This window comes from Emys orbicularis, chromosome 5 (genome assembly GCF_028017835.1).
Source record: "Emys orbicularis isolate rEmyOrb1 chromosome 5, rEmyOrb1.hap1, whole genome shotgun sequence".
NCBI lineage: Eukaryota > Metazoa > Chordata > Testudines > Emydidae > Emys > Emys orbicularis.
In genome coordinates, this window is record NC_088687.1 from 77956780 (window position 1) to 77974062 (window position 17283).

The window sequence follows — 17283 nt, forward strand, 5'->3', positions numbered from 1 at the left end:
ACCAGGATTTGCCTCCCTGCCCCCTTCCCCAAGTTTGCCAGACTTTATTCATTTTTTTTAAAATTAGGTAGATAAGCCTGTTTTTTCATATTGATTCAATAGACCCATGTCTAGAATCAAGGCTGAGCATAAAACTGAAGCAATGCTCAGGACATTACTAAATCACCCTCTAGTAGTAGTAACTGAAAGATTGTGAGCGTGGTGGGATGCTTATAATATAATATATGAAGATATACCTATCTCATAGAATGGGAAGGGACCCTGAAAGGTCATCAAGTCCAGCCCCCTGCCTTCACTAGCAGGACCAAGTACTGATTTTGCCCCAGATCCTTAAGTGGCCCCCTCAAGGATTGAACTCACAACCCTGGGTTTAGCAGGCTAATGCTCAAACCACTGAGCTATCCCTCCCCACTTATGAGGGCAAGGTAGTGGGAAAGAAACCCATGGGAGCATTGGAGGCCTGTGAAATCAGAAGCGAAACTGAGGCTTGGGGTATGTCTACACTAGAAACATAAGTCAACCTAATTGCTGCGGTGGTGTATGACCATACTATCCTCCTGGGGTCAGTGGTGAGTGTCAGCTGCCCCACAGGCTAAGGGCTCCAAGAGGGCTGCCCCCTCCCTTTGTTCCCCATTTCCCACCAGAAGCTCGGGAGAAGCTGCTTGGGGCTTCTTGCCCCAGGGAGCAGGGTCTGGCTGCCTCAGCTTCTCAGCCTGTCCCCTCCCCGCTGGGAGCAGGGCAGTCTTGTCAAAATTGGCAAGGCTGCCCAGCTCCCAGCAGGGAGTGAACGGTGGGGTGGGGCACCATGGCTTCTCTCCCTGGCTCCCAGCTGTGAGTGAGGTCCGGTCTCCCTCTGGCTTCTGGTTGGGAGCAGGGTCCAGCTGCCCAGTTCTCCAGTGGAGCTGGGACAGCTGGGCTCTAGCTGCCCAGCTTTCTTGTCAGTTTCCTTCCGTGAAATTGACAAGACAGTCAACAGCCAAAGTAAGGGACACAGTGTCTACGCCAGGGGTTCTCAGACTGGGAGTTGGGACCCCTCAGGGGGTCATGAGGTTATTACGTGGGGGTTCGCGAGCTGTCTGCCTCCAGCATTTATAATAGTGTTAAATATAAAAAATAAGTGTTTTTAATTTATAAGGGGGGGGGGGGTTGTACTCAAAGGCTTGCTGTGTGAAAGGGGTCACCAGCACAAAAGTTTGAGAACCACTGGTCTACGCAGACACTTAATCGCCCTAACTACATCAAACTAAGCCTTATGCCTCTTGTGGAGGTGGAGTTACTATGCCAGTGTAGTAGGGCACTTACATCGGCAGGAGGAATGCTGCAGTGTAGACACTAACATAAGTAGGTTTCAAAGTAGCAGCCGTGTTAGTCTGTATCCGCAAAAAGAACAGGAGTACTTGTGGCACTTAGTCTCTAAGGTGCCACAAGTACTCCTGTTCTTTTAACATAAGTAGGTTGACATAAGCTGCCTTATATCGACCTAATTGTATAGCGTAGACCAGCTTTAAGATTCCCAACTTGAGGATCAGTCAAAGGCAGACTTGGGCTCTTGTGCACAACTAAATCCCCAACTCTTGCATAGCATTGGCTTGGAAAGTTGGCATTTTCTATTGTCCTCCCATCAGCTAAATAAATTCTCTTGTATGAACAAAGTGGTTTACTTTAAGTTTAAAGAATCAATACTATCACTAACTGAAGATAGGAAACAACAGAGAATTCCAAGCTAAAAAGATATGCTACACAAATGTTTTCTGTTCAGCAAAGGGATGGAAAAAGAGAAAGTGAGAACTTGCATGTTTCTTGTAGAAGTAATCAAATGCTGAGATACTACCGTGATGGGTGTGGTGCAAGTACATGGCTGAATAGATCGCCTTAGTGTTATAATTATTCTCCTCACTGTTTTTATGTCAGTGTCATTCCATTGACTTCAGTGGAGTTACTCCTGATTTACACCAGCATAAAAGGAGAATTGGGGCCACTGGGCTGCATTCCTCTTAACATTCCTCGGGGGTTACACAGTATGGGAGCAGAATTTGACAATACCGTCTTTTTACAGTTTGTTTCACAGCCTTAGAAAATGTAAAAGAAATTCTTCTATTTAAGAATTTTACCTCTGCAGACAGTTGGCTTTGGTAATATGTGCAGGTAGCTTGACTAATAAGGATTACAGCATTAAATGGAAGCCTCTCAGGTTTCTGCCCTGAGTTTCTACTGTGGAACCAATGACAGTCCTGCAGTTAAATGCTAGACAGACTCTTCATGTTGATTTTATAACACATTTTGCCATTTAGAACTCTGACTTTTCCTCAAATCTTCCAGGAAAAAATCAGAGTTATTAAGGACATGGAAGCAAATTTATACTGTTACTTTCCTGTCTTCAGGACATTTCACTCCATTTGAGTTTAGGGAATAAGATTGTTCCGCTTAAAATGTTTTGCATTCCTGAGTCATTTTAATTGTTATGCATAAACTAAAAATCAAGGTAATGCTTTTCTCATGGGAAATGCATTGGTCTCAAGAAAATATAGAATATTCAATAATGATTATCTATGTCAACAGCTATAATGATAAACCAACAGAGTGCAGCAAAAGAACAAAGCGCACATCATGTAAAACTAACAGAATTCCTACTTGATGAATGTAGCTGAGTTCTAACAAATTACATTTATCCTACAAGTTAATGAAACTATAGCAAATATACAAAAAGTTGTACCTTTGCCTGTAATGCTTTTACATGAGATATTCATGACCGCCACAAAGTCATTAGTCAAAGGGCCAAGGAACATATCTTATCTATTCTAGTAAAGCACAGTGAAAGTTAACAATGGAACTACTCACATGAGGTAGACTAACAGGATTTGTTCTTGGATTTGCCACAGCTCTGGAACTGCTGAGCAGTATGAAGTTGTCATCTAATAACATTCAGGACAATGTCATCTTATTCTGAAAGTTACCCAAGAAATTCTGGTATTAACAAAATCATCATCTTGAGATCTGAATAGATTATATAATTTCACTACTGCTAATTACAGACAGTGTAGGCAATGGTGGTACAGGTTGGTTAAAATTAAACGGAACCAAATTTCATTTGGATTGGGGGGAGGGGAAGAGATAAATGGGACACTGTCAATTTAAATTTCATCCAAAATTTAAATTAAAACAAAAAAAAAGTACGAAACCCAAGAGCCATGTTGTAATGACAGTAGGACCTTTGGAGTACGCACAACCATTACACACGTTTCTGTGAGTTTTTAAATTGAAATGTGAACAGTTACTTTTAAACAAATAAGCATTGCATTGCAAGCTCTGGTATGCAGACATTGAAAACCTGAAAGTGAACCTGACTATAAAGCGAAGTAAAATTGACTTCATTACCTTTCACTGACCATACTGAGAGAGCCTGATCCAACACCCATTAAAGTCATTGGAAAGGGTCCCTTTGACTTTAATGGGAGCTGGATCAGGCCCATATGACATAAACAGCTAAAAGTAAATTGGAATTCAAAATTCTTTCCAGTGTAGTAATATAAAGCACTGTTATCAATATAAAAAAAAACTACGTTAAACATATTTCTCTCTCTCTCTCACCTGGCTCTGTACGTACTGGTTTCAATGAAAATACCAGGAGAGAGGCTAGTCTCTCTCTGAGCTACTTTAAACCAGGATGGCCTTTTGAATTCTGCCGTTTTCTTTTGCAGCCTCTCATGGCAGGGGAATGGAGCATGGAGCAATTGTTCTGTGAATGAAAAGGGCTGGCTATTGGCATTTCCTATTAGCTTGCTGCTAGGCTACTTTTGGTAGCTTACGAAGGGATCTGGCAATGTTTATCATATAGGAAATTACTTCTTTTAAAGTAGGAGAACAAGATCAGAAGCATTAGCTGCTAAAGAAGCTAGTGGGCTTCCTTACTCCTTTGGGAATGTTTGCACAGTTGTGTAAATGATGGCATGTGCTATAGGTCCAAAGGGGTCTGTTTCAATAGAGCTCCCCAAAATGCAAATATGGTGGCCAGCTAATTTTTAAAGTATTCAGTTCAGTGGCTCGTTCTATATGAGTGAGTTCTATCTGCTACACGACCAAGCAGCTAGGGGCATGACGATGACAGCCTACAATACAACGATACTGGGAAAGCCTGGGTCTTCATTCTGCCCAGGCTTTCACCATTCCTCCATAGTGTAGTTTGACACTCTTTATTAGTGCTGCCGTCGAAGCCTATGCTGCCAAATATCATTCAATTATGTTAAACTACTGCTCCAGATGTGGGAAATATAAAAGACAATCTGAGGGGAAACATAGACCTCAGCCAGACAATTTTAAATGATTCCCATTTACAGTAAAATGTGTTTTAAGGTTAGTTAATACTTTAAGTGTGGAAATTTAATTGTGCACCACATCTGAATTAAAAAATTTTTTCCATTGTGTTTTTGTCAGCTCTCCATAGGCTCTTAGAGCAGGAAGAACTTCTAAAGAACAGTTTGCTCACCAGCCAGCTTTTTGTAAGCTCTCCCAACTCTCTCTCTTTCACCTGTTAGTCCTGTCCCGCAATGTATACTTTGAACTCCATCAGCTGGGGCTCCTGTTGTTCATCTTCCTGAAAACCGGCCCAGAATTTCAGTAGAGACCTATACATTTCATTTTGTGTAAAAATAGTAGTAAAAATTAAATTCAAGGAAGATGCAGATGGATAGTGTCCCCCTGGTCAGCTCTTCTGGAGAAATGGCATTTTTCCAGCAGCTGCTGTTTAGGATTAGGTACTTGTGAGTCTAATTCTATAAGCGAACTCTATACTGGAGATAATATATTGCTCTTTCTCCCTTCTGATTAATCAAACATGCTGGAACAACCTGCATAGAGTAGGATTGTTGGTGATTTTTGCCAGATCTTGTTGTCATGAACATAGGATACAACTGTATTTAAATGATGCCATCATATGCTTGATAAATGTTGGTTAAATCACATTCAAACTGAACTTGGATTATAGATGTGGCAGCAAAATGACTACACATACTCTCATGAAAGTAGAAATGTTTCACAGTGAGTTAGAAATACTGTATCTGGTTGATTTATATATGATATATTCTAAGCTACCTATGCAACTACATTGACTTCATGGCTGCATACACATCAGTGACTCTCTCTCTCACAACCACTTCTTCATGTGCTTAAACCTGCTGGGGAAAATTCTTGCATGTTCACAACTTACCTTATAGGGAAATGGTGTATATGAATAACATGGAAATTTAATGTTGCTTTAAATAAAAGCAACAAGCAGTCATGCAAATGTATGGAAAATGTTGGATCCACAGTTAATTTGTGGGTGGCACTTGCCAGCAGAGATTCTTCTAAGGAGGACATGCTTTACCCTGTTTTGGGTCCAACACTGTGCGTGTATATTGGCACTTAGCATACCTTTCACTTTTGCAGTACACACATTCACATGTCGCCAGCTCTGCTCCCATCTGGCTTCATGTTGGTGAGGGTTTCCCAAAATACTTTCAAGTACCTGAAACTTACTAGACTGATTTATATAAAAAAAGCTCCTTTGTTTTACTTTTACAGTCTTCACTTGAAGTGTTTTGACATCATTTTGGTCTCCAATAGCCATTACTGTAGCCATACATCCTTGCTATTGTTTGCATGGCTAATAGCTGCTCTATTTTGTTTCTGTTCTGCTGGAACCTTCCTTTCTCCAGCACCACTTCTCCTCCTGCAGATTGTGTTACTAATGAGTATGCATAAATCTCTCTTGTTTACTTGACTTGGGCTCTGCTTGCTGCTCAAAACTGCCAACTACACCATTTCTTCACATTAAATTACATCATCATAAAACAATGAAACTTCAGCAATATACTCCTCACTTCAGAAGGATTAAAGGATACCCTTACATCAGGCTGTCTTCTGCAAAAGATTTTCATGGCGTTGAATTGCTTAAGGCTGGACATATAATTTCACTGTGACTCATGCGTGAGGCGTAGCACAGAACTTGTAGCTCCCAGAGTGGGGGTGGGGTTCCACTGGTTTTAAGAGATCGGTGTGATCTCTTAACCCTGGGCTTCTTAGGGGTTTTCAGAAGGCAGCCTTACACCGGTCTTCCTCAGCCCCTGCACTAGGAGAATTGTCTCCCAGCCACAAACAGGGTTTTTAGGGCACCTTTATGCCACTCCGGTCCCTTTACCTGTGGTACAGTTGCTAGAGCAGGCATGTTTACTAAATATACAATAAGAACATATTTACTTGTAATACACGTTTGTTTTCATTTGATCATATGACTGACTTAGTTTTTCATATTTTTCATTTAGCTTTGAAATAGAAAAAAACCCAACATTCTTTCAAAGGACAAAATGCAAGAAACAATAAATCACACACACGAGAAGTAAATATAGTATCTCCTGTTTGAAAAGACCACACAAATGAACACATACAGACAGCTAAGTGTATGAAAAACAGTAAGCATCTTTTAGCTAATATGTAGTGTAACTTACAGATTATTGGCATTAAAAATAAAACTAGAAAGATAAACCATCACAAGATGTCATTGATATTCAGGGAGCAAGGACAGAGACAACCTTTCAGCATCCAGCTAATCACTTATACAAAATAAGGTCTTTTAAAATCTGTTTTAGCTTAATAATAATAATAATTAATAAAACACACAGAGAAAAAAAATTATACATGCCATTAATTAAAATAAATGTAGTGGGAAATGATAGTGACCAGGAAACCTAGGCCCAGGTCCTGCAACTAGAAGCTGATGAGCCTACCTCTGCACTTGCATGGAGTCTCGTTTAAGTCCATAAGAATCCACTAGTGCAGGAGGCCACCTGTGCAGTGAATTGCAGGACCAGGACCCATATAATAATTTCGATGGCAACGCTAATAATTTTCTAATGGGGATTATGAGTTGTTGGTAAAGATATTATGAAAAAAACTGATATTTTACCAAATTGCATTTCAGTTTTTCTTCTATTATGTTGTGAAAACAACTACAATCCTACAAGTTATAATAGAAGTATTTTGCAAAAGGGTACAGGAGATTGTTTCTTTAAACATACTGGAACTAAGTGAACCTTTAATTAAAAGATTCTTAATAGCAACAGTCTCAGAGGTATCCAAAATCTGAATATTTGTAGATTTAATAAAGTTTTCCATAAATTCCAAATTACACAGAACAAGCATATTGTTTTAAGTGCATTAGTAAGTTTGAATGCTGCTATTCTCTAAAGGGTAGGCTGTGATCTATCATTAGTCTTACAGGTTTGTTTTTTGTACATCATTAGTATGTTCTAAATGTACAAGTTCTTTTTTTTTTTTTTAAATTAGTCTGAAATTTGTCAAAATTAGTTTGAGGAACTTTTACTGCAGAGAAAAATAATAGTCAGTGTGATCTAAGGAAGAGAATGTGGTGGAGAAATGAGATCAGATTTCTATTCAGAGGAAAGACAGTCCTGAGGTACTATTCTGCAGTAGCTGGAGAATGAATGGGCTATCAAATCTGCATTTTCAGGGACCTTGAGGTATCTTACTGTCTCATCAAAGTGTGCATAATGTTAATGGAATTTATTTGTGTATCAGGGCAAGGATAAATCTCATATTTCTATTTACCTTCAATATTGGTTTTTCTGCTATCACAGTGCTATCTATAGCCTGCTGAAAGTGATCTAATACATGGAAGTACTATAGAAATGTGATTAGAATATCTCATTGTATTTATAATGTGTCCAACATACAGTGATGCTACCCTACACAACTTATTTTCCTTATATAAAATATGCTCTCTTTTTGGAAATGTTAGTTATTAGCCTGAATATAAAATGCACCCCAGGATGCCTTGTTCTTCCTTTTTTTGGTACTTACTCTACTAGGTACCTAAACTCCATTTAATGTTCCTATTCATTTATTATTCTCACCAGGGAAACCTAATAATATTACAGGAGGCAGTAGTGAAATTAATATTTTACTTCCCAAATCTTATCTTAGTAAAAGTAATTCGCTTGGTTTTATTTCAGAAAAAAAAAATCAAAATCTGTCTCTTTGTGGAGTTAGCAAAATTGCACTCTGGAGTTTAGCATGGTAATCTAAGAGGGTTGAAAAATTTTGCAGGTGTATGCATTTTTAAGCAGCAAGGCAATTTGGTATGGTTTTGCTGTTAAGTCCCTTTAAACAGAGAGATTTCTTCAATTTTCTGAAGATAAAAAAAGCATGTGATGTAAGTTATTAAAGACTTATGTCTGGTGTTTTAGAAACACAGATAATTTGCTGCAACAAAAATGTCTGAGTTTAAGGAACTGATTTGAATGATTGAAGTCAGTAGCACTACTTAAGTGCAACGCTGGATTGGGGCCAGAGTGCTCATCACTAGGCAGGATTGAGCACCCGAACTTCAAAGAGGTCATAAATTGGCCTCTAATATTTCAGAGCAATTTTACATAGCTGTTTTTTGGGCAGGAAGTTTTTGATTGCAAGGTTTGCATAGGCAGAAACTCATTTTTGCATGCAAACTGTATCTGTATGGGCTGATGGGCTTTGTACATACACAATGCGAGGTTTTGAGCCAGTACTTTTAGATGTTCCTTTTATATACAGTTTAAATTATTAGTAATCACTTATAGCTAGACTGTGCCCAGTGTGGGGGTGGCATATGGCTGCCCAGGTGGTAGCAGGTGGATAGAGTGGATTTTGGTAATAATATGCAAGAAAAAATGACAGGGTTTAGCAAGAGCTTGGATGCAAGGAGAAAAGAAGAATGAGGAGTCAAGACTAAAGCAAGTTAGCATTGATATGAGAAAGGTAGAAGAGAGGAAAGAGGGGCAACTGAAAGGAGACAAGATGCTCTCTTATGGAAAAACTGAATTTGAGACAGTGGCCAGATGTCCAAGAAGAAAGGCTTTTAAAGTTGTGAACCCTGGACAAGAGGGAGAGGTCAGGGCTAGAGGGAGAGATTTGGGAATCATCTATATAGTAGGAATGCGTGAAATCATGGGACAGGATAAATTAATCTAGGATGAAATACACCCGTAGCAGAAGTCCAGCACAAGCTGTTAAAATAGGATTTAAGTGGGACCAGTCCTCCGTATAGGGGTCAACTTCACCCTTATAGGGGGAAAGAAGGATGGGGACATGCTGAAGGTGCAGTCAGAAAGTTAGGTGTGGAACTTGGAAAGCTCTGGTTGTAGAAGCTTAGAGCAGAGAGGAAGTGTAAGAGAAGATTAATGATGGCAAAGGCAGCAGACAGATGAAGAACAGAAACAGATTAGTGTCTTTTCCACATAGCTAGGATGATACAAATGGAAATTTGGCCATCTAGATTTATATAAAAATCCAATCCAACTAGAGATTCATCTCATTCAAAGGGACAAAGGGAAGAGAAGAGGAAAGAGTGGAATTTGTGCTTATGTTGTTTAAAATTAGTTTGTGTGCATGATTTAACACACACTGAGAATGTTAGCAAGTCAATGTGGCATGGCCACAGATGCTGATCCAAATGTAGAAACTGGAATAGAGATGTTACTGAAATTGAGATGAAAGGTCAGTGTGTGTCGAGAACAGATTCAGAACTTTTACCCAGAATAAAAATATGAACATATAAACTGTGGTTTAGATGGGGAGTACTTTGCTGAAACAAGACAATAGCGCAATACTGTATGCTGAAACGAGGTAATAGTGCAATAAAATGACTTACAGAAATTTCCATAGAGGTTTGCCAAACAAATGCTTATGCAAGCAGCAAAGCATTATGTTTTATGATGTAAAACTTTTCATGTAATGCAAACCATTGCAATTCTCTAACATATCCCCAAGCTAAATTTAAGTTCACTTTGTAGCTTCAGGCACCAGATAAAATAATATACATCGTTATTATGACAAATTACTGAAATATTATGAGTCATACCACAATCAGATTGGTAACCGCTATTGTTCATATTCCATTTCCTACATTTGGATGTAAGAATACATATGAAATAAATCACTATACATGATATTATGGAGAAGCTTTAAAAGTTTATCAATGAAATAAATTAGAATTTAAAACTAGAAAGCTTGATTTTTATCAGCTTTTTAAAAATCCATCTTGCACCTCTAATTGGAGAACCCTAGCTTACAGGGTTGTCAAACTTGAGCCTTTCACATGCACTAAATTCATTTGTTTTTTGTGCATCCAAAGAAAGTTATAGAAGTGATTTCTATACCTGGCCAATCTGATTTTGGCAAATTCAGCAGGGCAGCGGAAGATTCTTTTGGATTGTTGCTCAGCAGGTTATCAGAGATAGAGGAGAAGAAGTCAGGAAATTATTAAGGAACCTCTATGTACTACTGCAGTTTTTCAGTTGATTCATTGAGGTCAAGTAGTTAATTACTACAACTAAGAGCTACTTCAGATATATGTACCCTTAATAATAGTCTTAATTGGTAGATTTCAAACTTCCCCAGCTAGGAATAACCTCTCCTTCCTCCAAATGCTGCAATATGTCCATAGCAGTTCCTAGATAGGAAGACTTGCCAGTCTGTCTGTAGAGCACAGTAGCCACACAAATTATTCAGATTTAGGTACAGGTGTGAAAACAGTGGTCTTATATGAACTCTTATATGAATAACTGTGCAAGGAAAAGTGTATTGTAAAGGCTTTGCAAAGACTGTCCCATCACATGATTTATTGCACCTAATTATACCTGTTTTGGAAACAAAACAAGACCAATCTCCATGAAAATGAGGAAAGGAAAACATGGAGTTGAAGGGCACTGTCATTAAGATACAGGCTAGGAAAATCATAAAGATCATTTGGAGGGTCAAAAGCCCCCAAAATAAAAGTTATATAAGGAGGGCCATTCAAAGTAACAATCCAAGAGGGGCACCATAAGCTTTTATGCTGCTCCTTTATATGGAGATAAGGGAATGGATATACCAGTTTGTTCAGTATGAATTTATAAGCATAACTACGAGTAGACCACAAAGGAGCTAAGGACACATGATACTGTACAAAATCTGTCTCCTCATGAAGAGAAGTTTCACAATTCAAGGTGTCTACACAACATGATGATAACTGCACTAGGTAGAAATTTATACTCTCATTCTCTGTACATTCCTGATGCAATGCGATATAAGCTTAAACCAAGATGCGTTTCCCTTAGCATTATTTCCGTAAATCAAATTTATCGTTTTGTGCCTGAGTGCCATCACTTTTCTGTCTACAGCACTATTTTAACATTTTCAGTTAGACTATGTTTGACATTAGTATGGAGACACTTTACATAGATGGTTGTGACCTTTTTATTTAGGGCTGGAGTTGCCAAAACAGCCTGAACTGTGCTTGATGGTGCTGAACCACTTAGAATATAAAATCTGCATTGGCCTACAAACTCAGCTCTGTACACCCTGAACACTGCACATTTCATTTTTAACAATGAAGTAATAAGATTAGAATGAAAAATAAAATGAAAACTGTTGTATAGTTTATATTCAAACAACACTATAAAAATGCACCAAAGCCAACTGTAATCCATATACATCACCTTCACACAGCAGGAAAAAAATGTCAACTTTTATGTAGCTTGCGCCACTCAACTTTAAAAAAACAAAACAAAAAAACCCACACACACACCAAATTTTGCATCCTTAAGTAAACAGCTGCCGTAAACATAGACTACTTCTTGAAACACTGGGATATACAAAATCACATTTTATAAGAAAGAATGGAGATCAGCAGGCTAATGCTAATTCAAGTAATTACTGCAAGCCTATAATTATAGCAAACGAAAAAATATTTTGTTTGAAACAAAACACATTTAGGACCGGACTTCCAAAAGTTGCATTCTGGTGCTAGAAAATAGTAATGCTGAGTTATCTGCGCATATGCATATCTGGGAGAATGGCCACTTATTCATTTGCACATACAAATACCTAATTTGTGTACATAGTAATGCTAATTGCACATGCAAATTAAGCATGCATGTATTTAGGTGCCAGATCTTTTAAAAATCAGGCCCTTGCTTTTGTCAAAATTTTAAAAACTGCATTTTAATATTTTTAGTTGAAAAGGAGATTTGGCACTTGCTCACAGATTGTGAACCACAATATATTTCAGAAGCTAAACAACTTGAAAAATTGCTTGCAATAAATGCTTTCTTTTTGACTGTTAATGTTTGTTTTAAAGTTTTGTATTCTCATTTTCCCACTTTCCCAATCTGTGAGGACTATGTATTGGAAAATGGTGATCACTGTATATACAGTATGTGCAATTGGAACTCAAAATGTCTGCTTGATGACTATTCTAGTTAAACCTTTTTATCTGGCTTTGACATGTTCACAGTGCTGCACTTGTTCATGTGCAAAATGAGCATTGTATAGCTAGGACTTCAGTTGACCACCTTTATTGGTATCCCTTGTTCTCATGCATTTTAGCAGTGTACAATGGGATTTTTATGATCCATATAGAGTTGATTGTTGGAATTCCTGGCACTGCTTTGTCTTCATCTGTATTTCCTAGTTTTTGATGATAAATCACATTTTACCTCAAGGGTAGAATTAAAATCTATTATGTTTTGGCTCACCGCAACCTCTATTCTAGTTTTTTTGACCTGTATAAGAACTGGGAAACTTATATTGTAGCACTGTGTAAAATTTTGTTTTGATGGTACAGTCAAGTAAAATTGTATTTCATCATAATTCATTTCTAATGAAATTTTCTGCCTATATGACTGATTGCCTGATATTCATAAATGGGTACCCAGTTCTCTCCAACTTTTTTAGCAATACCTATATTATCAAAATTACATTAGATGTGATTGACTTTGACAAATTAGACCTTAGTGACTTAAGTCACCATTAGTCCAATTGACAGGAAGTTGTGTGTCATACTGGCTCAAGGGTGCACTTTGATGCTGATCTGTCATCAAGGGTACTCCACCCCAATCTGAGATGAGATTCATTGTTTTATTATGTTACTTCATCTCCTTAGTATTTGTATGCCTGATTTCTATCCAATTTGGGTGATTACAGCTGGCCTCGTAGGAAGAACTTTGGGAACACTAGAACTCCTCACAAATTCCACTGCTTATCATTTTTCCACGAAACATCAACCTATCACCCCTCTTGCCTACATATTACACTAGCATCATATTGCCCTGTGGATTGAATGAGTACAAGGTGCTTTCATTCCGTTTTATGAACTCTGATATCTGAGCATCCCATGGTCTAGGGAAAGTACATTAACATTTTAAAAACATGCATTGACTTTCTAAGGAACATGGATATCATAATATTGAAACACACAAACAAAACAAGACAAAAAACAAAACAACAACAACAAAAAGAAACAACCTGAAATGGAACCATTTAAGTATAAAATTTAAGTATTGCTACATGATAGATTATCATTTCAAAGAGTGCTTGTTCCTATGTGTATTCCACTTCTGGTAGCTCATGTGGTCAACAAACCTGAGACTGTAAAGTTTTTGGTAGCAGTGTCTGTTGCTGGCTAATTGTCACTCTAGTTCCTTCTCACACCTTTGGCCGGAGACAGAGTGCTCATGTCCACACCTAGCTCTACTCTTGGATAGCTCCTTTCTTCTTGTACGTATTTAGTGTTATTGTAGTTTACTATAGTTTTAACCTTTTCCTAGTTAATTAGAAATGGTTTAGTTTGGCAGAGGGGTCTCAGGTATGGCGGTTATATCCCGTCTCCCTCCTGCTTCCTGCCACCAGGAGCCTGTGGATTACACCCAAGACCCCTGGTTTCAAAAACTGTGGGGTCTGTCTGAGGCCACTGCCTTTCAATGACAACCACGACGCTTGTTTACACTATGTCAGAGAGGCTCACATCACCTACAAGTGCAGCATCTGCCATTCCTTTTAGTGACGGACCAGACAGGAGAGGGAGGTCTGTCAGGAGAGGGGCGTCTGTCTGAAAATGTTCCTCGTGGACAGAACCGTAAGAGCAAAGAATGATCCAGACCCAGGGGATCCCCCCCATACATTGGCCTTAGGAGTCCAGGAGTGCCCTATTGAGGTCAGCTTCAGTTGGTTACAGAGCCTTCAACATCAAACACTTAGATTCCTGTAAGAAGCTGGGAAAGAGTGAGGAGATGGGATCTAGATATTCCCCTGATTCTCTCTCTCTCTCCCCCCCCCCCCAGATATTAAGGATAGATCTCCCTCCAAGTCATTGTTGTCTTCAAAGAGAAAAGGACTATCTACATCCCACTCCAAAACTTTGGAGGCCTTGTGTCCCAGGCAACGACAAGTACAAACAGTACCAAGGGGCCAGCACTCTGACCAAGCTGAAGACACAGATGGTGCCAAATAGTACAGGGAAAACCAGCATGGGACCGTCAAGAGAAGGTTCTTATACAAAAGGTGGAATCACTTCCAGACCCAGGAGCTACAGAACCAGTCCCCACTCAGCACATCTAGAGAGGCTTCTATTCAAGACAGTTCCTCATCCCAAAGACAAAAGGCTTATCCTGGACCTAAGGCTTCTAAACTCTTACATTCAAAATCTGAAGTTCAGGATGGTCACCCACTCTTTAATAATCCCATCCAGGAATCAAGGCAACTGGTTTACAACTCTTGATCTCAAAAATGCTATTTTCATAAAGACAGTCATTCAACACACAGGAGATTCCTGAGGTTTGTCATAGGTATAAACTATACAGAGTGCTTCCATTCGGACTATTGACAGCACTGAGTGTATTCATAAAGGTGTTAATGGTTGTGGTAGCCCATCTATGGCCTCAGGGCATTGCAGTCTTGCTTACCTGGACAACTGGCTCATCAATGGTCAATAATACCAGAGCATACAAGAGGCCACACACACGGTGAGGTGCTTTCAATATCTCAGCCTCAGATTAAACAGCAAAAGTCCATTTTAGCCCTGACACAGAAGATGGAATTCATTGAATCGAGACCGGATTCAATCACTGCAAGGGCATACTACTTCTTCAAGTGATGTCACTGGGGGTGCTCCATTTCAGGTGTCGGTGCGTCCCTGGGCTGTTGATCGGACAGGTCTCATGGCAGATCCACCATATACTGTCTTTCATCATGATAAAGTGTCCTTGAGGATCAACCCTAAGTTCATTCTGAAGGTTGTCTTTGGGTTCTATTTGAATCAGGTCATTCATCTTCCTGCGTTTTATCCAAAATCACATAACAGCAGAAAAGAATTTAAGCTACACTTGTTAGATATATGTAGAGCGTTGACTTTCTATCTAGACAAGGCTAAACTGTTCAGACGGTCTCCCAAACTGTTCACGTCCTTTAATGAAAGGTAATGCTGTTTCTACCCAAAGACTGTCCAAATGGATCTCAGGATGCATAACCAAATAAGGTTTCAGTTCCTGTGGGGGCACATTCAAAAAGAGTCCAGACAGTATCTATGGCTGTGCTCAATAATGTCTCCATCCTAGATATCTGCAAAGCTGCAACATAGGGTTCTATAAATACCTTCACTCAGCACTATACATTAGTACAAACACCTGCTTCAAATGCTGCTATGGGTACTCCAAGCACCCATATCCTGACTGAAATTATTGCTTAGAAGTCACCAGAAGTGGAATTCACATAGGGACAAACACCTGAAGAAAGAAGTTACTTACCTTGTACAGTAACTTGAGTTGTCCATACATTCTACTACCTGCCCTACTTCCCCTCTGCTCAGAGACCGTTTTTCAAGGTTAAGTGGTAGAGAAGGAACTGGAGTGGCAGTTGGCCAGCAGCGCCCTTTATACCCTCAGTAGGGAGCATTAAGGTGGGGTAGGGCCTCTTACGCAGGCCAGCAGATGCTACAAGTGAAAACTTCCCTATCTCAGACATATTGTGTGCATGCACAACCGGAAGTGGAAATGAAATGATTCCTTGATTACTATTAGACTATCTCATTCATATTATTATTCTATCCAAGTTAAAAGCTTACCTCTTTTTCTAGAGTTTGTAGATGTTAGATTGGAGACTCTCCATGTAAAAATGCTCTGTAACAATTGTTTGTACAGAGATTATCTTGTAAATCCAGACTGGCTTGTTGGAAGTCTTTTCTGGTGCCCAGTGGAAAGAAAAATACATTATTTTCTCTTAAAAGCATCTGGCTTACAAGAGACTTTAGATCACAATAATTTGACTTACAATATGAAATAGTAAAACATCAAATAATTTTAAACTAAGTTGTTTTGAATTTTAGGGCACAATCTTTAAAACTAAATAAAACAGCATAATTGATATTTCCATATATAAATATTGTAGTTAGATTTTAATTATTTATTATACCTGCATGAACACTTACCATATAAAATATTTTGAATATATATTAGCATGCATGTATGTGACTACTAATAGCTGCTGCTCTCCTCTGAACAAGCTTTGTTCCTGTGCAATAGAGAGGACTCATAATAGTTTTTATGAAATATCACCCATGCTTAGCTAGTTTGTGTAAATAGTAAAATATCACTGGACATAGATGTTGTAAATATAACTTTTTTTTAATAGCTCAGCCTAGATATTTTAACCAGATACAAAAAGTTTACTGCTGTCTCACTTACACTTTCTTTCATAAAATCACTTATTTTTATTGGATAGGAATTCTAGCTCTGGATTTCCAGAAACTATTTTAAGAACCACCATTCACGTTGTTGAGCTATGGTTGGTTTGTACAGACTGGGTCATAAAATAATCAATTAAACATTCTCACCACTATATAATACAATTTTCATTTTATTTAAACATATTTTGCATGATATAAAAATATTGATCACAGTGAGCTTTAACAATTGTTACTGCTATAAACAGGAATGCTGCACAATGTTTTTAGTGGAAATAAATTATATAGTCATTCTCTCTTTAAAAAAAAATCACAAGGAGGAAAACCAAGGCTGTTTTGTCATTGGCAGAAAACAAGTCCTTAGTGAGTTCTTTACACAACATGAGCCCCATTATTGTCTACATGTGCTTTCCACATTTCTTGGGGAAAAAGCACAATGTGTCTGTCTCTGTGAATCCCACAGGGTCTCTGGTGCACAGTTAATTCCAATGTTAACGCAGTTGTTTTTTTAATGGAAAAATGTACACCAAAATGGCAAGTAGTGCTTTCTTCACTAATTAATAAGCGGTCTTTTCCAATATGTGGGTACGCAACGGCACACTTCTTCACTATAATAAAATCCAGGCTCACAGCGTTTCGTTCTAACTGTACACGGTGGTCTGTAGCAACTGGAGGAAGGAAACAAAAAGCCATTGGTAAAATGGGGCAGGCACATGAATCAAAGAGAAATATACATCTGACTGTGTACACTTATGCTG

General features: G+C 38.6%; 1 protein-coding gene across 1 annotated transcript in view; it reads right to left on the bottom strand.

Moving 5' to 3' along the window:
• Positions 1-16687: 16687 nt before the first annotated feature.
• Positions 16688-17283, bottom strand: part of VEGFC (vascular endothelial growth factor C) — a 144109-nt gene continuing 143513 nt past the window's right edge. Inside the window, exon 7 of the mRNA XM_065404876.1 lies at positions 16688-17193. Coding sequence (XP_065260948.1) covers positions 17079-17193 — 115 coding nt within the window. The 3' untranslated portion in view covers positions 16688-17078. The remainder of the gene's footprint in view (positions 17194-17283) is intronic.